The sequence below is a fragment of the Arachis hypogaea genome, chromosome 4 (assembly GCF_003086295.3).
Source record: "Arachis hypogaea cultivar Tifrunner chromosome 4, arahy.Tifrunner.gnm2.J5K5, whole genome shotgun sequence".
Lineage (NCBI taxonomy): Eukaryota > Viridiplantae > Streptophyta > Magnoliopsida > Fabales > Fabaceae > Arachis > Arachis hypogaea.
Window position 1 is genome coordinate 128,566,967 of NC_092039.1, and position 19,570 is coordinate 128,586,536.

Genomic DNA, 19,570 nt, shown 5'->3' on the forward strand with positions numbered 1-19,570 from the left:
AATGGAATAGTATCTTTTAAATATATCACGTCTATATCATGTTGCTTTAGCCTTTATGTGTATTTAAAATTTTAAATGGTTTAAATGCATTCCCTTCGACGTTGGACACTGGACGAATCCTATGCCATGTTTTTTGTTTTTGCCATCAGAATTCCGTGTGCTACCCTTACTTTCACGATATCTAACTTAAAAAAGGTGATTTCAGATCCAAATTTGTGATCATTTTCAAATTCAGCAGTGCACAGCAGCAGTCCATGGGATGTAGGTTAAAAATCATTTGAACATATACTTTAAGAACCAGCAAATAAAGATGCCTCTGCTTACTTTTGTTTTTGCATATAATTCTCGACTAAGTATTTTCCCCTTGCTTGCGGGTTCATAGTTTATGCTAATATTGGTTTCCCATTGGAACTATCATGATAAGTAATAACAAATGATTGCCAATTATATACTATATAGGTGACTGGCAGTGATAGTGAATTTTGTCCCACAGGAGCATCACAAGGTAAAAGTGGTGGAGTAAGTTGATGGTGGAAATCACCATAGTTGCTCGGAAAACTACTAATCCATGACATTGTCTCTCAACATTTCACAACCATAATTAATACACAGGGTATTGCTTTCGCGTTTATGAGACTACCCAGATGATAGAAACAAGGTATTTTCAACATGCCATTAAAAGTAAAGTAATACATCTTTACACAATTTGTCAATAACCACAGTACTACATGCTCCGGCTTCATGGTATCTCTCAATCCTCAGCTCCAGCTAATTTGTCTTGGGATTTCCTGTAACAGCATTATAACTTATAAGCAATAAGTTGTCTCACCAAAATGTTCCTCACACATTACTTTCGTGCATGAGTGTGTGTTGAACTGTGGATCCAATAAAGTCAAATGAGAGAATATTTCATCAAATAAATGCAAAGAAGTGCAGAACAAAATTACCGTTGGAACCAAGAAACTCGAGCACTATGGAATCACTCCAGAAATACCTGGATCCTTTCATCCATACTGTCACTAAAATCTAACAGCTTTTTCCCCCCATTTCCCTCAACTACATCATCCACCAGTTCTTTGATGTTCACACCAGCCAAAGCTTTTATAACGAAATGATAAAAACAAAAACATAAATTAATACCAAAAAGGTTACCCAAATTTAGAAGGGATGTCTACTTAAAACATTACTGAAGAATTTCTAAATACTAATAGTACCAGGAACTATAGTTGTGAGCCCGTCCAAAGATCCAGCCTGTATAGCAAAGTGTAAGTATTATTGTGACTTATGAGATAAGGAATCAGTATTTAGCATTAACCACTACTCTTTTCTTTTCTTTTGAAGTGCCCAAGCACTCTTAAGTTACAAGGATACTTCTTAAAGCCAAATAAATGCATTGCACCTGAGAGAGCATGACTACTTACAGGAATCCTGAGATCAAGTTTCTCAAGCCCATCTTTGTCAGCTACTTTAACTCTCAGCGTCTGAGGTCGCACCCCAGAAGAAGGGTCCCTTGAAATATCTATAATGAATAATGATATATATTAAATTAAAAACAAAAAAAAAAACAAAAAACAAAAAAGTAAGCAGATATGGAACTTCCACAAGAATGGAGTAGATTCCATTAGTCTAAAAAGCCTACAGCCATCACACTATAATTCTTATCCCTTTTTATAAGAGTATAGATTGTTATTTAGTGTCAAGAGTTGTTTCTTCAACCTCCCTCTGAAGAAGCGCCTGTGACATAACGCTTCTCTTCTTCATAATAGGTGTTGAACCCTACGATATCCTTGATTTCTTCAAAAGACGGCATGCTTTCAGGAGGAGGAATGCGGCCTCCTTTAAGGGCAGCGAGTGCATCCTACAAATTCAACCATGGCATATCTCATCTCAATCCAGAAAACTATTCAACTGAATAATGATTGGTGAATGTGTTGGTAAATGATATCACCTGCATTGCTCGAATAGAGACACCAATCAAGGAAAGAGGATAAACAACAATTTTATAACCAATGTCTTCAAGTTGCTGAGGAGTGAGTATTGGTGTCTTGCCTCCACCTTCAAGCATATTGGCCTGCACTCATGACATTTGATCTCAAAAATTGATGTAAATACGGGTGGAGGAGAGTAGAGTTAGAAGAGTAAAAGAGCATACCATTTTTGGAATGTGAGGAGAAACCTGACAAAAAGCTCGCATCTCTTCAACAGAAGCAAGTGCATCAATGAAGAGAACATCGGCTCCAGCATCTGCAAAAGCCTTAGTCCTGAGGAGGGCTTCGTCAAGGGAGACAGCCTGGCGAGCATCAGTGCGAGCAACGATGACAATATCAGAGCCGATCTCAGCTCTGGCGTCGACGGCGGCTTTAATCTTGATGACAGCCTCTTGCAGGGAAACCACCTTCCTTCCCCGTGTGTGGCCGCATGCTTTGGGAGAGACCTGATCCTCAAGAAGGATTCCGGCAAAACCAGCTCGGATGAAGCCCTTGACGGTTCGCTTGAGGTTGATGGGATTGCCATAGCCGTTGTCAGCGTCGCCAATGATAGGGATGGAGACAGCTTCAGTAAGGAGGCGGCCTTGATCCAACATTTCACCGTAAGAGATCAGCCCAGTGTCTGGCAACCCCAACCTCGCAGCCGATATCGAGAATCCGCTCGTGAAGCAATACGAGAACCCTGCGCCTTCTATCAGCTTCGCACTCAGACCATCGAAACATGCTGGCCCTAGGTGCACCCCCGGGCTCTCCAGGATTCTCCGGAGCACCTTCGCCGCCGGCTCTACTAACGATTTCGATTTCGATTGCTCAGCACTTAAAAAGTTAAAGCCATAAACAAAAACAGAAACAGAACAAGAAGCTCACCGTGGCTGCCGCTGCTGACCGCTAAACCCGCCATGGCTGCTCTGTGTTGGTAACTGTAAGAATGGTTGCTCACTGCACACTGCTCACTGCTCACTGCAACTGCAATCGCTCTATCTAGTTCGACAATCCTAATCCCAATAAATTCATGGGAATCAGAGAATCTTCACCTTCCGTAAAATACATATTTACTGACATTGTACTGGTCAGGAAATTATTCTACAATTAATTACTTTCTTTCTTATGCTTCCATTATTCGGCTAATTTTTTTTTTGTTATGGAAGTAAAAGTGGTGATATACTTTGGGCTTGTTTGGGTGAGCTTTTTAAAAAAGATCTTTTTTCGAGTTATCTTTTTTTAAAAGATCTTATAGAGAAGTAAAAGTAATTTTATGTTTGGATATCTCATGTAAAAAGGTCTTTTTATCAATCAATTATGTTTGGGTATAACAATATAAAAGTATTTTTTTGTTTATTTATTACATGAAAAACATTTTTTTTAAGGAAAAAAGATCTTTTAAAAAAAGATGTAAATTACAACTTCTCAAAAAAGATCTTTTTTTGATTTTACTAGTGCTTTTACTTTTACTACTAGAAATTTGCCAAACACGTTAAAAAATAAAAAAGATCTTTTTTCAATGAAAAAAGATCTTTTTTTAACAAAATAATGGCGCCCAAACATGCACTTTAACATTGTAATTTTTGGTGTTTTTTAAAATTGTGGAAGTATACAAATTCCAATTTCTGTACTTAAAATTTTTTATTTTTTTAACACAAATCGGACGGTCCGATTTGTGTACCTCTCAGAAATCGAACGGTCCGATTTCTATACCTCTAATAAATTGGACGGTCCGATTTCTATACCTATGATAAACGATTTCACATTTGAGTATAACACTCTAACAATCTACATTTAAAAAAAACACCACTACCACTCCAATATTAAAACTTATAAACTTAGTTAAAGATCTTCTAAACTGAAAAAATAAATAAAATAATAAAATAAAAATTAATCACTCTTTAACTAAGATAATAGAATACATATTTTATAAAAATTATTAAAATAAATTTTTTAAATATTTTTTACAAATAAAAATAATTTAATATTTAAATATTTCATATAAAAATATATTTTTATTAATTATAGTTGAATACAACAGTATAAAAATATTATTTATTTATGTTAAAATATTTTTTCAAGTAAATTAAAAAAATATATAAATTATAACTTCTAATTTTTTTAGTATTTTTTATTATTAAAAATTTGTTGAATACAAAAAAAAAATAACAACTTAATAGCAACGAAATAAACACTTACTAATTCATTTGTACTGAACATTTAATTTTGCTGTAATTAAATTTCTTTAATATGGTTAATTCACTCACATTAAGTACTTAAAAATAATTTATATTTTGTGATTTTATGATATTATTCCTCGTTATCGTAATGAAATTTATCCCTGCTGAGTTGCATGGCGAAGTAGGATCATGATCATTGGGTAGTTTTAGTTACAACTTACAACCCAAAAGTGCTACTAGTGGTGTACATCTAGACATGAATTTGCTGGATGTATCTTAAACTATAGTTTGTGTAAAGTGAACAACTGTGATGTTTGTTGATTCGTGTTATACATTACATAATAGGGATGCTATCACCATGTGTACGCATTCTTCTGCATTTGCTCTGAGTAGTACACGACTGAACTAAACTTTGAGAAAATAATTGTCGGTAGAATAAAATAACCTACCCGGTGCAAAAATAAGGACTATCTAATATTTTTCTCAATCAGTGTTGACTGTTGTACGAATTGCCAAAGCAAGCATATTTATGATTGAACAAATGTTCTCGGATATAACGAAATATAAAGTAAGTTTTGATTGATTTCCACTTTATGGCTACACTATTGACTATTGTGAGTAGTACATTTGGATAATAGACCCATGCATGCAATGGTACCTCCTTGCTTTAGTTTTCCTTCCTCTAATCTCCGTTATCCTGTAATCAGCATCATCGACCAGAACTAGATCACTGAGCTTTCAAAACAAACTCTCCCACACCAAATATCAGAAGCAATGAAGTAGTGAAAGAGATGATGATCTATTACCATCAGATTTGTAGGGAAAGGCATCACACTTCCAAATGTTCCCATTTTAAACAGCTTTTATAGGAAATCCAAGGAAGAACCGAAGAACGCAACTAGAATAGCACAGATATGAGAATGAGAGACTAGGCAACGTTCAATCACTCCAGAAATACTTGAATCCTGTCACCCATCCTGTCATTAAAATCTAACAGCTTTTTCCCCCCGATTTCCTCTGCAGCATCGTCCAACAATTCTTTAATGTTTACACCACCCAAAGCTGTATATAGTTATGATAAAAATAAGCCAAGTTATTATTGAACAGAAATAAAATTTGGAAGAGATCCACTAAACATCAGAGGTACTATAAAATACTAATAATACCAGGAACTATGTTTGTGAGTCCGTCCAGAAATCCAGCCTGTACATAGCAAGAGTACATGTATTGTTATTATATGAGAAAAGGAGGGAGCAATAATCATCACAAGTGTCCATTCCAGAGACTAGAAAATAAGCACCATTTTGAACACACATAACCATGTATAAAATAAGTAAATACAATAATCTCAGCATGATATAAAGAAAATTCTGTCACTTACAGGTATCCTGAGATCAAGTTTTTCAAATCCATCCCTGCCAGTTATTTTGACTCTTAGAGTTCGAGACCAGATCCCAGAAAAAGGGTCCCTTGAACCATCTCCGCCATATTTATTGTACACTTCAGGAGTTATAACTTCTACAATGGGATCTTTGGGACTCTGACTTGTTTGCTCTGTATCATATTGATCTCTCCGTTGTATACTGTATAGGCTACCGCTATCTGACAAATAACAATACTGCAAGATTACAAGCCTGAATTTTCCCTATATAAATGGGTTGTAATTGTGTTAAGAGCTGTTTCTCCAACCTCTCTTTGAAAATGTGCTTGTAGCATAACGCTTCTCTTCTTCATAATAAGTGTTGAAACCTAAGATATCCTGAATTTCTTCAAAAGATGGCATGCTTCCAGGAGGAGGAATACGGCCTCCTCTAATTGCAGCAAGTGAATCCTGGATATTAAATCATAGATATTATTTATCTGTAAAGAATTGGTCATAAATGATACCGCAAATGAAAGATCAAGAGAAGGTGAAATACGTAACAAGAATAAGGACTACTTGCCTGTTATAGAAGAGTTAAAAACAGAAATGATAAAAATTAAAAGGTATAAGTACAAGGGTATAACTTCTGTCATAGTAAATCAAACGCTATCATCACAAGCATATAAATATTGCTTAGCATGTTTCATCTCAAATTCTCAATCCTGACCCTATCTGCACACAGATAATATTAATCATTGTTTCAGGGTAATATAGGAAGTCAAGTAAGAATCCTTTGGACACCATACAATGCCTTTATGACTTGCTAATGATAAAGATCAATCAATATGCCTGTTGTTTTCGTTAAAATCCAAGGGAACAAATTAGCAGACGTAGATCAATTAAAAAAAGTGTTTTGCCGCCTCAAAAAAGGGAAGGCAAGTCACCTGCATTGCTCGTATAGAAACCCCAATCAAGGAAAGGGGATAAGCAACAAGTTTGAAACCGATTTCTTCTAGTTCCAGAGGAGTGAGTATTGGTGTTTTGCCTCCTCCTTCAAGCATATTGCTCTACACAAGAGTACCACTAGTTAACAATATATAACATGTTTATCTGTGATTGGAGTGTGGAATAAAAACATACCATTTTCGGAATGAGGGGAGAAACTTGACAAAAAGCCATCATCTCTTCTTTTGAAGTGAGTGCATCAATAAAAAGAACATCGGCGCCAGCATCTCCAAAAGCCCTAGCCCTGGTGAGTGCTTCATCCATGGAGAGTGCTTGGCGAGAGTCTGTGCGCGCCACAATGACAATATCAGAGCCACTCTCTCTTCTGGCATCGACGGCTGCTTTAATTCGCATGACCGCCTCTTCTCTGGAGACCACTTTCCTTCCTCTTGTGTGGCCACATGCTTTTGGAGATACCTAGCAATGATATGATAGATCACTTAGTAATTAGTTTGAAGCAATTTATCAAAAATTTGAAACAATGGATACAAGAGTAGCAAGCAATCCAAGGTGAATGGAGTTAAAGAAGTAGAGGAAGAGACCTGATCTTCAAGAATGATTCCTGCTAAACCAGCTGAAATGTATCCCTTGAGAGTCCTCTTGACATTCATGGGATTGCCATAGCCATTATCGGCATCCCCGATCACAGGAATGGAGACAGCTTGGCTAATTAGCCGGCCCTGATCCACCATTTCTCCATAAGAGATGAGGCCAGTGTCCGGCAACCCCAACCTAGCAGCTGATATTGAGAAACCTATACAAGCAGAAGCAGAACAAGTGCAAGTACATGAAGCAAAGGGGGGTATTTATGTAAATGACAGAAATGAAGGGAATTGAATTTACCGCTGGTGAAGCAAAAGGAGAAGCCGGCGTCTTGAACGAGCTTGGCACTCAGAGCATCAAAACAAGCGGGGCCCTGGTGGACCCCAGGGCTCTCCAGGATTCGCCGGAGCACTTTGACGGAGCTGTCCTTCTGGAAAGAGCAACTTATGCCTCTGTTGCGGTGCACCAAGACCGAAGCAGCATAAGAAGAAGCGCCAAGGAAGGAGCATCCATTTCGTGAGAAGCCAGGATGCGATGCAGTTGTAGGGCCAAGGCACCAACCTGAAGTTGAAGCCTTCATCGCTGATGCTCGATGCTCTCACTCTTCTTGCTCTTTGTCACTCAGTCTCTTGCCCACTAATCCCCTGCTTATTGCCAAATAAGTGAAATAACTCTCAAACTAATTTCTCCCCTTTTCTTTTCTTTTTCTCTTTTTGTTTTTTCCTTTTTAAATTATTATTATTTCGTATCATAAAACATATAGAATTAATCTGTTACAATTCTGCAAACAAATTCCCAAATGAAAGTCAAATAAAATTTGTCGTGAACACCCATTGATCGTATCAACTATCAAGAACTAGTCATACGCCTTGCAAATGATTAATATTATAAAAATAAATGAAATGAAAATGTTGGCCATTGTGATAAATGGAAGGTGCAGCTAATCCTATTTTGGCAGGGTTTAGTAAAATACAAATATCTTATTTTATATTTAGTAAATAAAAAATTATGTACATGTCTTTTTAAATTTAAAAATTAAGAGTATTTTTAAAATTATTTAAAAAATATTATTTAAAATTTATTTATACTTGTTAAAATTAAAAATTGAATATAATTTTATATAAATAAATATCTATATTTATTTTTATTAAATTATTTTAAAATAATTCATCAAATATAATTATTATAATTTGTACTTATAAAAAATATTATTTAATTTATTAAATATAATAACTACAATTTTTGACGAAAATTAACTTTTAAAAGTCAAGTTTACTTTTTTTTTATTATTTTTGAAACGAAAAAATTTTTCAATACCAGAAACCAGATATTAATCAACATGAAATATAGAAACTAGAAAGACAAACTTGTACTAAAAATCAACAATTTAATACATAAATATCTTACAAACCCAAAACTCTAAATATATTAATCATGAATACGTTTCCTTAAGAATCCCTCTCATTCTTAAGTATTTTTACTTCCCTGTAGTTTGAAATAAATTTTGATGTTAATGAAATAGTAGTTCCTTCAGTCTTTAGTATGAGCTGCTTAACTGTACATATTAGGTTATAAATATCATATCTCACCTTCAAACCAAAAAAAGATTATAACTAGCTCAAATAGATATCCGCGAGATTGATGAGTATATGTAATGTAATGTAGACGTGATTTATTAGTATAAAATAGTTCGTCAAAAAAGACAGCTTGCACATTAGATGTATGAAAAAATAAACTCTTTCTCCAATCTCCATTTCTGATATGAAGGAGTGTTCCTACAAGTCTATAACATAAGAATCTACGGCTGGTTAAGATACCCAGGTTTTGGAGGTTCCAGCCACATTTGCTTTGCTATGACTTCCTCCTTCTGGATTGGCTTCCTCGTCTTGTTTATCTTCTTCACCAACATTGGCAGGCTGTTCATCCTCGTCCTTCTCACCCCTTCAATACATAAACGCCAAATAAACACAACCTCATCCTTCTACATCTATTTACACATATCAAGAGAGAGAGAGAGAGTACAGATACATACCCAGAGTATATAATAAGCCCAACAACAACCGCACCAAAGGCTACAAAGTACATCCAATCAACCTGCAATGGAGGGATTTCCAAGGGAACATAAGACACAGACAGAGACCACAGACGCAGAGCTGAGTCAACAATTTTGCCTCACCTTTTCATGGTATGCAAATATGCGAATTACCACTGACCACATGTCTGATGTCAACAGAGACAGATTCAGCATTGTAGAACCATTACGCTGTCACAAAAGCACACGTCATTCATCATCTCATATTTAGCACTCCAACCATGTAAAGTGGTGAAAGATAAGATGCTACTCATCAGTCACATCACATACTACATATATATTATTCTCCATTAAAAAGGAATCATCTCCAGTTCTCCACCTCTCATGCATTTTTCTCATCGTCATCATAATTATCATTAAGTTATACATTCCAGAATTAAACATTGAGGCGAGTTAGATAGAGAGAGATATTCGTATTAGAACTAAAGAAAGGCATCCCAAAGAGAATATCAGCAGGGTTACTGCGATTTGAATACATACCTTAAGCAGAACAGGGACTAAAGAGTAAAACATAAACATAGCCACTGCAAATCCAATAAATGGGAGTGCCTGAAACCAACATCACAAGAAATTAATTTGAATAACAATGTTTTATAGAACTTGCATCACACTAATTAATTAGCCTTTGTAACAGCATTTAACACTTCATTTAAGCCTAGAAAAGAATTCAGCGAAAGGTAAAATGTTCAACAAACACAGCATTCACACAGGCATCCTAATTAAGAAGGCACATTCACAATAACTGAAGGAGAGTGAGAGAGCTTACTGCCCCAGCTGACCAATGAATTGATCTGAGTTCATTGCGCTCAAGTATACATCTGTTGTAGTCATTAAGGCAGCAACAGAAAAAAGGAAAAAAATAATACCAAAAAACGAAGGAAAAGGAAACTAAGAATGAATTTTATTCTTTCACCTGTAGAAACTACTTGATCAGTAGAACATATCCTAGTTAATTCCAGAGCTATATCACTTGTTATACCATTGAACAGATGAATAGTTGAATTTTTAATGAAGATTGGAGTTGGAGTTTTGAGCTATGCGACAGAACAAAGCTAATGAGAAGTATTCAAAACAGAGCGATGCTGATATAATCATTTTCTTAAAGGATACATTTGAATGGCACTGATAATGCCACCAAAGATACCTAACATTGCCATGAGCTCAACTCTATCGGCATTTTTCACCAGAAATTCCTGCAACAAAAAGGACAAGCGAAAAACCCTTGTATAATAATAAACAATGGTAAGTAGCGCATGTATTTATTATGGTGTGGCACAATGTTGAGACATGCATTGAGCAGAGAAGAAATACAATGAACTTACCTCACTGACATTACTGATTGCATACAAGGTAGCACCAGCAATAACAAGAAGGTCTCCTTTGCGAGGATTGCTCCCACCTAACACAAGACAAGACAAGTGAATTGAATATAAGAGGAGGCAAGGAATAAAAAATGAATGTAAATAGAAGGCAGAGGCAGCCACCTGAACGGTCACCGGAATGAACATCGGAAAAGACGACGAGGACAAGGCCAGCGACGCAAACTATAACACCGGTAATCTTTTTGAATCTATATTTAGTTTTCAAGAAAAGCCATGTGAGAAGCATGACAGAGGGGATGGACCAGCAGTCAAGCAGCATGACACTAGTAAGTGATGTGTATTGGTATGCCTTCACAACTGTATGTATGTTTTCATTCAGAATTATTAGTTTGCCAATCGCTCAGGGTAAGAGCATCCAATTCCAAGCCAACTAAACTCAACACAAGACTTACCAAGAAAATTTGCCTCAACATCAACCAATCCAAGAACAATATAATAATACCATTTAGCCTTGAATGCTTTTCTTCGGTGTATCAGAACAGCTCCGTACACAATGGCCAAGAGCACATAGTTTAGAAAAGACTGCGAAGTTGGCGCATTGATTCCTACAATCAAGTTCTACTATTCAGCATAGAAAGGCAAGACAGAATTAAATCCAGAATAACAATAACCGCAGAGAGACAGAAATAGAGAATTGACCTTTTTTAGCGAGCTCGGAAGAGGTGAAGCCGGTGGAAGTGATGAGAAGAGAAAGGAACTGTCCCAAGGCAAGGCCTATTAGAGTCTTTCTGGTCCATATATTCTCTAAATTCATCAGCGTCATCCTCCTCCTCAATGGAAGACCCAATCAGTGAGTGAGAAAGAATAGAACGGCTTGGTGTTGGTATATGAATATAAATACCAAATAAATATTCAAATAAAGGTTGGATTTGGTTTGGTGAGAGAACGGCGGCAACAGCATATATAAATAGGTAACGGAATTTCGATGAATGAATACTGAAGGAAGCAACGGCCACAGGAGAGAGGGAATTGATTTGAGTGTTGTGTGTTGGGTTGAGCTGAGTTCCCAAATTGAGCACGGACACTCACTGACGCAAAGAGAGAGAGATTCTGACTTGTGAGATTAAATTGTATGAGGCGTCAAATACAATAATTGGTGGGTAAGTGACAAGTGACAGCGACACAAACACAGCAATCCAATTCCAATTAACCTCTTTTTTACATTCCCACTAACTACTCCGCCGGATCCCCCGACCTCACCTTTATCATGCACCGTTGACTATTAAGTAGCGTTGGTTATAGTTTCTTCCAAATATACCCTCAAACCAAATTGATAATTCCAAGATTGCCTGTGCTATTTCTAATTACAATTCAATTAGATAATCTTTAAAAATTATACAATATTTAACTTTTTATTACAATAATTAAAAAAAATAAAATAAATATATCTAAAAATTATAAATAAATTTAATATTTTTTTAAATTAAATATATATTTAAAATACAAACTAAATAAAATTAAAATTTTAATTTTAAATTTTAATTTTAAATTTAATATATTTAATTATTAATATATTACAATTTAAATACATGTCCAAAAATTTAATTAGTCAAAATCTAATTTGTCGCTCTCTTCGTCGTTTAGAAGAAAAGATAGGAGGAAGAATTTGAAATGTGAAACCCGTTCTTCATTCTTCTTCTCCCAGAACAGAAGGCAATATTTCTCGTAACTTTTTGCTTTTAAGTGATTTTAAATTTAATTAATACTTAATAGTATAGTATATAGATTACCTTTCTCCCTTTTGCAAAGTGCTCCATACAAAGTTAGAGTCTTACTTTACCCAAAATAGTTAACACTCCCTTTCAGCCGAGTGTATTTTGCCTTTTTCTTTCGGCTGTTTTATATACACTTTATATTGCCTTTGCTGAATTTAGGGTTGTGTCTTGCTCATTTAACATGCACCGTAGCATAAACAAATATGCAGTTGGACTTGGACCATTCAATTATCATATTAATCGAATATGCTTAATTATCTAGTTTTAACTTTTAATATAACATTGGTAAACAGCCATTCATTAATATATTCTTAAAAAAGCAACCTATCTTAATTGGGTGCTTGTAATGGTCAAAGATGCTATAAACATATAAATTGCCTTCGGTAATAGAAGAAGGGTGTAGGGTTTTAGAAGGGGGATTGCTTTTTTTTTTTTTTAATATAAAACGACGATGTTTTAATAGAAATCAGTTCAATTCAGTTTTTTTATGAACGAAAAAGTCTTAAAAATTGTACCTTCCCAATATTTTCGACCAAATTCTTCTTTATTTTTGGCTAACAAACTACAAGAACAAGTCTACAAATTTAAATCATGCCGATATTCTTGTGCAACGGAATTCAGAATTTTAATCCTAATAACAAACCCAACAAAACTGAACATTACTCGAGTATTCACCTAACATAGATCACCTTAAGATCTATTTAAACAGACGAGCACGACTCGTCAAAGGAAGGCAGAAAAAGCACGAGCAATCAGTGGATCATTGAAAATACAGAGCAATTGTCTCCACACCTTATTTCTTAATTTTATTTTTTAGTTTTATTTTCTTTAACTTCTTAATTCTCGAGCTAACTTGAGTATCACCTTATTTCTTAATTTTATTTCTTAGTTTTATTTCCTTTAACTTCTTAATTCTCGAGCTGACTTGAGTATTAGAATCTTTTTTGCAGGTTCCACGCCAAGGTTAACAGTTTTCAAGAGAACACTTCCGAGTCTTTCTCAAACCGCATTGTCGATAAAGTTTCGGAAGCATACTCTAAATGGAACAGGAACTGTTTTGGAGTGCAATTTTTAGGATAAATTTAGATAATTATTAACATCAGTTATCACTTTGAGGTTCGAGTACAACTTCAGAAATTATTTTGAGACTTAACTTCTTTAAATTAAGAATAATTTTAATCCCACATTAGAGCCCTTCCATCCACGTCACCTAGCCGCCCCTAGCAGCCGCTAGTCCTTTATGGTCAACGGACACATCATCTTCTACCATTTGTAGCCGTGATAACATCACTAACATGGTAACATAAATCTCTCTTTTTCTCTGTGTCTCTCCTTTTTTTTTTTCAGAAAAAAAAAATCTAAAATCATTAAAAATATATATATATGAAATCTAACAAAAAAAAAAATCTAAATTCATTAAAAATAATATTTAAAATTTAAAAAAAATATCTAAAATTATTGTACAAGAATTTCTAAAAGTAATTAGAGAGAAAAATGTCGAGAGAGAGATGTTATGGAGAAAAAAAAAATAAAAGACAAAAAAAATAAAAAAGTGAAAAAATACATATTTTTTTAGTTTAAAATTAATTTTTTAAATTTTAAAATTAAAATTTTTTAAAAATGAGCTATTTGACTATATATAAAGTTAGTTCTATAGATTTTACACAATATTGCTGCAGTGATTACTGCTTAGTACAAATAATAAACTTTTGTAAGTAATGCGGACTCATTTTTTTTCCCCTTCCTTAATTAAATTCTAATACAGCGAATATAGTTCGAGTAAATTACATACAGATTGAAGTAAACCAGCCTGACTAAGGCTAATAATATGTTGTGTGCGTCACTTAGAATTTAAATTTGCTCCTGTAATGACGAAATTGAGTTAAACCTCAAAGTAATTTTTGAGATTTACAAATTATATAAATTTTGTCTCTAACTTATCAATTGTACTGTTTATCACGTTAGTTCTTTTTTATATTTTTGGCCAATTTACCTGTCGCCGACGGTGACATGACACTGACATGCTATATTGACATGCTATATTGGTGTATATAACAGCTAACTGAGGTGGCAATTAGAATTATTTAATTTATTGGTCTCTCTACCTATTTTCAACCCTAATTCAGCATCAGATCTTTATCGCTCTTCATCTTCTTCTCTTTGCTCATGGACATTCTTCTCCTACTTCTTTATTGTTACTCTTCGGTGGTGGGTGCCAGAGCGTTGTGGGATTTTGATTATAAATTGTAGCCTGTTCAATCCAACTCCATCCTTGTCTGTAAATATTGTCAATCACTATAAGCTCTGAGGGAATGAGGGAATATAAAGAAGAGCTTTAACTTGGGTGGAATGGGGCGATTGATCTTGCTTCTCCAAATACATCCCAACTCATATGCATTAGTAGTTAGCACGGAAAATATTACTTTGAATTGGTATACTAAAAATGATTGATCGAAACTCGTCTCAGATTGTTCCGTGTGGGAGGAATTGCAATTCTACTTTCCAACAAAAGATCTTATTAGAGACGGTCAAAATTCTAATTGTTTCACATTGTTTGCACGAACAAGGCCAGTGAAGACAACAGCTTTAGCTGCTTTACACAAGAAGATGATGCCAATGGCAAAGTTGGTGTCACATTATCAAACGACCTTATGATGATTGCATGAGATGCTTTGAAAACCAACATCACCACATTAGGCCCTCTTGTGCTTCCAACATCTGAGAAGTTGCTATTCTTTGCAACATTGGTTGTTAAGAATCTTTTAAAGCTGAAAGTCAAAGCATATATTCCAGATTTCAAGCTTGCATTCGAACATTTTTGCATCCACACAGGAGGCAAGGCCGTTTTGGATGAGTTGGAGAAGAACTTGTAGCTATTTCCATGGTATATGGAGCCATCAAGAATGATCTTTTATCGTTTTGGAGACACATCTAGCAGCTTGTTATGGTATGAATTGGCTTACATAGAAGCCAAAGGAAAGGTCAAAAAGGGTGATAGAGTATGAAAAATAGCATTTGGTTCTGGATTTAAGTACAATATGAAAAGCTCTCAAGATCATTAACCCTATTAAGAAAAAAATCCTTGGACTAATGACATCCACAACTTCCCAATTGAGGTTCTAAAGGTTTCATCATTATAATGATATTCAATGCAATTTCATTGACCCTAACTCGCACGTTCAATCATGATTTTGCTTTCACAAAGAGTAACAACAATGAAGTAGGAGAAGAACGTTCTTGAACAAAGAGAAGAAGGTGAAGAGCGATAGAGATATGATGCTGAAATTAAGGTTGAAAATAAGTAGAGGGATCATAATGAGTCAAATAGTTCCAATTGCCACCTCAGTTAGCCGTTATATACGCCAGCGTGGTATGTCAGTGCTATGTCACTGCCGGCAGCAGGTGAATTGGCCGAAAATGTGGAGAGGGATCAACGTGTTGCATTTTTAACAAAGTCAGAGATATAAACAGTGTAATTGATAAGTTAAGAACTAAATCAATGCAATCCGTGAATCTCAAGGACTACTTTGGAGTTTAATTTGACAAAATTTGAAATTACTACAATTTAGAAAGAGAATATAACCTAAGCTTAAAATGGATAAATCTCTATTGAGCTCATTCATTTATTCAATAAAAATGTAAAGTAAACCTATTTGATCCTTTAGTATTTGGTGGAGAGACAGAGATTGAAAAACTGAGACTAAGAGATAAAGACTAAGAGATAGAAATTGAAACAAGAATGAAGTTCTAATTTAATTTGCACAAAGAATAAAATTAGAAATAATTAATTGAAATGATGGTATTTTAGGTATAAAATGTTATTCAAGTTTCTGTCTCTATCTCTAAAAATTTCAATCTCTTGTATCCCTACTTTTTAGAAGTACTGAAATACTAAAATTTTGAGGACAGAGACAGAAATTTTAATACTAGTCTTTAAACCAACAAATATGATACTGTGTCTTAGTCTTCCAGTTTTTCTCTCCTAGTACCTCAAAACAAATACTACCTTAAAGATGTATGCGATACTAATTTTATCGTGTACAGTTTTGTGATTTTGAATAAAGTATGCAAATGTGTAGGTATATCTCTTTATTATTATTATTATTATTATTATTTTGGTTCCGGTGAAAAAAATTAAAGAATTTAAGAAAAATCTAAAATTAAAAGCATGAGTAAATTTACTTATCCAATTTATTCTGTATTAGGTTTGATTAGGACATACCTATTTAATAAATAAGTCAGACTTAGGCTTTTGTAGAAGTCTATTTATTTAGAGAGGACAGACTTAATTAGAATAAATCTTTTGATAGTAGAATAAATCTTCTCAAAATTAAAATTAAATAACTTGCTTTTTTTAATGTATTTATGTTTGTATTTCTAAATTATAGTATATATGGTTGAATATGTTGGTGGACAATCATATAACATGGATTTAAGACACCAAAAAAAAATATATATAACATGTCCAGTAGTAGCGTAGATGACACATGATATGATAATGATAGACATAATAACAAGGACAGAGAAGGCAACACGAGAGTCGTTCCATCTCGTTATCTCCTTTATCTTTTTGATTACTACTTAACCTTGCCATATGGCAGCCCTGATGCAGTGAACGCGAGATCCTAATTAAATGCGTTTTGTATTGAAGGAGAGATAGAAGAATGTTAGACGCTCGCTCGTAGCATGAAGATGGCATGGGTTACCCTTCCCCAATCCCAAAATCTGAATCTCAGGACCATATTGTTGTGCCTCTTCCCATGCTCTCTATTCTTGTACCTCATATATTCCTATGCCACCTCCTCCTCGGTCTTCACCTTCACTCCTCAACCATTATTGGATTTGGATTACAGTCGTCACACCACCTTTGAGTTCTGCGCAAGCAACTACACCAACTACTGTCCATGCCACGACCCTCGCAGGCAGAAGAGGTTTCCCAAGGTCAGAATGTTCCGGAAAGAGCGTCACTGCCCACAAAGCCCTCCAGAGAGGCTGAGGTGCTTGATACCCAGGCCCGTGGGTTACAAGACCCCCTTCCCTTGGCCCCAAAGCAAGGACTCCGCATGGTTCACCAACGTCCCCTTCCCTAAGCTCGTCAACTATAAGAAGTCTCAGAATTGGGTCAGGTTGGAAGGTGACCGTTTTCTCTTTCCGGGAGGTGGCACTTCCTTCCCCGACGGTGTCAACGGTTACGTTCATGCTCTCAGCCGCCTCCTTCCTCTCCCCCATATCAGAACAGCTCTTGATGTTGGTTGCGGGGTACGCTTACTCTTCCCTTTCTATCTCTTGTATTCTTTGACATCAAGCTAAGTTGGGATGCAAAATATCTCTTTTAACTAATTGAAGGTTGCAAGCTTTGGAGCAGCTCTAATGGACTATGGTATCTTGACAATGTCAATTGCACCGAGCGATGAGCATGAAGGTCAGGTACAGTTTGCTCTGGAAAGGGGACTCCCAGCAATGCTTGGAGTGTTAAGCATTCATAGGCTCCCATTCCCTTCAAGGTCATTTGACATGGCCCACTGCTCCAGATGCCTTGTCCCATGGACTGATAATGGTATTTTATTTTCTGCTCAATTCTTCCTACTTTCTTGTTTATGCAGAGCACAAACTCTTTGAAGAAACACATTTGAACATATGATTCATGATAACAGATGGGCTTTACTTAAGAGAGATGGACCGGATTTTGCGGCCGGGTGGATACTGGGTGCTGTCGGGGCCACCCATAAATTGGAGGGTGAACTACAATGCATGGGGAAGAGAGGCTAAGGAGTTGGAAAAGGAGCAGAGCATGTTGGAAGAGCTTGCAATGGAACTGTGTTGGGAAAAAGTTGCTGAGAGCGATCAGTTTGCTGTATGGCAAAAATCCCTAAATCATATGGGCTGCATACACAAGTTGAAGACATGGGGGAGACACCCCAAGTTCTGCAACTCATCATCAGACCCTGACCCTGATGCTGGATGGTAATTAATCATTCATTAATCATGTTAAGCTTTAATTGATTTCTGTATGTTAAGCAAGAAAATCATAGGTTGTTAGAAACAAGAGACTAAACTGAAGAAATGATATATGTATTATTGAGTGTATTCAAGTTGTCTGAAATAATATAATATAGAAAAAAATTTATAGGTATTAAGAAAATCACAATAATAAAAACATAATATTCTATAATAAATATTCAGATATATTAAATAATTCTAATCAATACTAATGGATGCTAATATATTCTATCAGAGGTATTCAAATTTCAAATTTCAACAGGTATACAGAAATGAGTGCATGTATTTTTGCTATTCCAGAGGAGAAGGATACGCATCGACCGAGGGTTAACTTTGATGAAGATAATAGGAGATGGAGAAGGAGAGTATCCCGTTACGGGGAGATGTTAAAGTCCCTGTGCTGTGGTAGATATCGGAACGTTATGGATATGAATGCTGAGTTTGGTGGATTTGCAGCAACAATGGCGGAAATGAAATATCCAGTTTGGGTTATGAATGTTGTTCCCGTTGATGCAAAAGGCAACATCAACAATAATAGTCTTCCCATTATCTTTGAACGTGGCCTTATTGGGACTTACATGGATTGGTATGTATGTATGTATTAGGCTATTAGCTAACACTTGAGTGTAGTTTTTTACTCTACTCTGCTTTCTCTGTTGTTATCTTTATTCTTTCAGGTGTGAGGCCTTCTCAACATACCCGCGAACATATGACTTGATACACGCATGTGGTATATTCAGTATGTATAAGGACAAGTAAGCGTAATAATAACATCACTAATATTCAGTATATATCATATATGGTGAGTGTTGATATTATTATATATTTGTGTGTTGCAGGTGTGATATTAGTGATATTCTAATCGAGATGCATCGGATTGTTCGTCCCAAAGGAGCGCTTATTATTAGAGATGATAGGGACGTCATTATGAGAGTGAAAGAAACAACAGATGAAATGAGATGGAATGGAACATTAGTGTCGTCGGGTGATAGTGATGAGAAGGATATGATTCTGCTTGTAGACAATGCATAATGCCATTAGCATTATCTGGGTTTTTGTAACCTTGTCTCTCTCTTTCTTAGCAGCCAGTAGCTATGGCTTACACTTGAAGTTACTGCTTGTACATGACTCATGAGGGAGCTAGCATGCCATAGGATGCCGTACTACAAGCAATGAAGAAAAAGTGGTCAAAATGATTCATGTATAATACACAATTATTCTTATGAGTTCATATTACACCAAACGATTTTTACATTTAAGAAAATTACGATTTACATTAAACTAGTACGGAAAGATTAACAAGGAGGTTCTTTATTTCCA

The 19,570-nt window shown here is 35.4% G+C and overlaps 4 protein-coding genes across 7 annotated transcripts; 1 reads left to right on the top strand and 3 right to left on the bottom strand.

Annotated features, from left to right (window-relative positions):
* Nucleotides 1-546: 546 nt before the first annotated feature.
* LOC112745002 (uncharacterized) lies at nt 547-3,151 on the bottom strand. Of its 2 annotated transcripts, none has more exons than XM_072234278.1 (8): nt 2,856-3,151; nt 2,153-2,772; nt 1,949-2,071; nt 1,717-1,858; nt 1,422-1,519; nt 1,215-1,251; nt 948-1,098; nt 547-788 (listed from the first exon to the last, which is right to left on the bottom strand). In XM_072234278.1, exons 1-7 carry the CDS (start codon nt 2,887-2,889, stop codon nt 980-982), a joined length of 1,173 nt encoding a protein of 390 aa, XP_072090379.1. In that variant the 5' UTR covers nt 2,890-3,151; the 3' UTR covers nt 547-788; nt 948-979. The 2 variants fall into 2 exon arrangements, with proteins under 2 accessions (XP_072090379.1, XP_072090378.1); XM_072234277.1 differs by having other exon boundaries at nt 2,153-2,775; nt 2,856-3,149.
* Nucleotides 3,152-4,650: 1,499 nt separating this feature from the next.
* On the bottom strand, nt 4,651-7,922 carry LOC112745003 (uncharacterized). 2 transcript variants are annotated; one of them, XR_011880676.1, is made up of 9 exons: nt 7,362-7,922; nt 7,061-7,272; nt 6,654-6,935; nt 6,458-6,580; nt 5,840-5,981; nt 5,532-5,752; nt 5,317-5,353; nt 4,957-5,212; nt 4,651-4,847 (listed from the first exon to the last, which is right to left on the bottom strand). XR_011880676.1 is itself a non-coding variant. In XM_072234279.1 (8 exons), exons 1-8 carry the CDS (start codon nt 7,639-7,641, stop codon nt 5,094-5,096), a joined length of 1,416 nt encoding a protein of 471 aa, XP_072090380.1. In that variant the 5' UTR covers nt 7,642-7,919; the 3' UTR covers nt 4,651-5,093. The 2 variants fall into 2 exon arrangements, 1 of the variants encoding a protein (XP_072090380.1); XM_072234279.1 differs by having other exon boundaries at nt 4,651-5,212; nt 7,362-7,919.
* Nucleotides 7,923-8,711: 789 nt separating this feature from the next.
* LOC112745005 (uncharacterized) lies at nt 8,712-11,734 on the bottom strand. Its single transcript, XM_072234280.1, has 10 exons — nt 11,175-11,734; nt 10,928-11,080; nt 10,638-10,832; nt 10,476-10,552; nt 10,264-10,346; nt 9,920-9,971; nt 9,634-9,702; nt 9,238-9,324; nt 9,094-9,155; nt 8,712-9,002 (listed from the first exon to the last, which is right to left on the bottom strand). Exons 1-10 carry the CDS (start codon nt 11,296-11,298, stop codon nt 8,870-8,872), a joined length of 1,035 nt encoding a protein of 344 aa, XP_072090381.1. The 5' UTR covers nt 11,299-11,734; the 3' UTR covers nt 8,712-8,869.
* A 4,998-nt stretch (nt 11,735-16,732) lies between these two features.
* On the top strand, nt 16,733-19,531 carry LOC112745007 (probable methyltransferase PMT19). Of its 2 annotated transcripts, none has more exons than XM_072234282.1 (6): nt 16,733-17,509; nt 17,597-17,807; nt 17,905-18,214; nt 18,513-18,836; nt 18,928-19,005; nt 19,090-19,531. In XM_072234282.1, exons 1-6 carry the CDS (start codon nt 16,937-16,939, stop codon nt 19,280-19,282), a joined length of 1,689 nt encoding a protein of 562 aa, XP_072090383.1. In that variant the 5' UTR covers nt 16,733-16,936; the 3' UTR covers nt 19,283-19,531. The 2 variants fall into 2 exon arrangements, with proteins under 2 accessions (XP_072090383.1, XP_072090384.1); XM_072234283.1 differs by having other exon boundaries at nt 16,736-17,509; nt 18,928-18,989.
* Nucleotides 19,532-19,570: the final 39 nt, after the last annotated feature.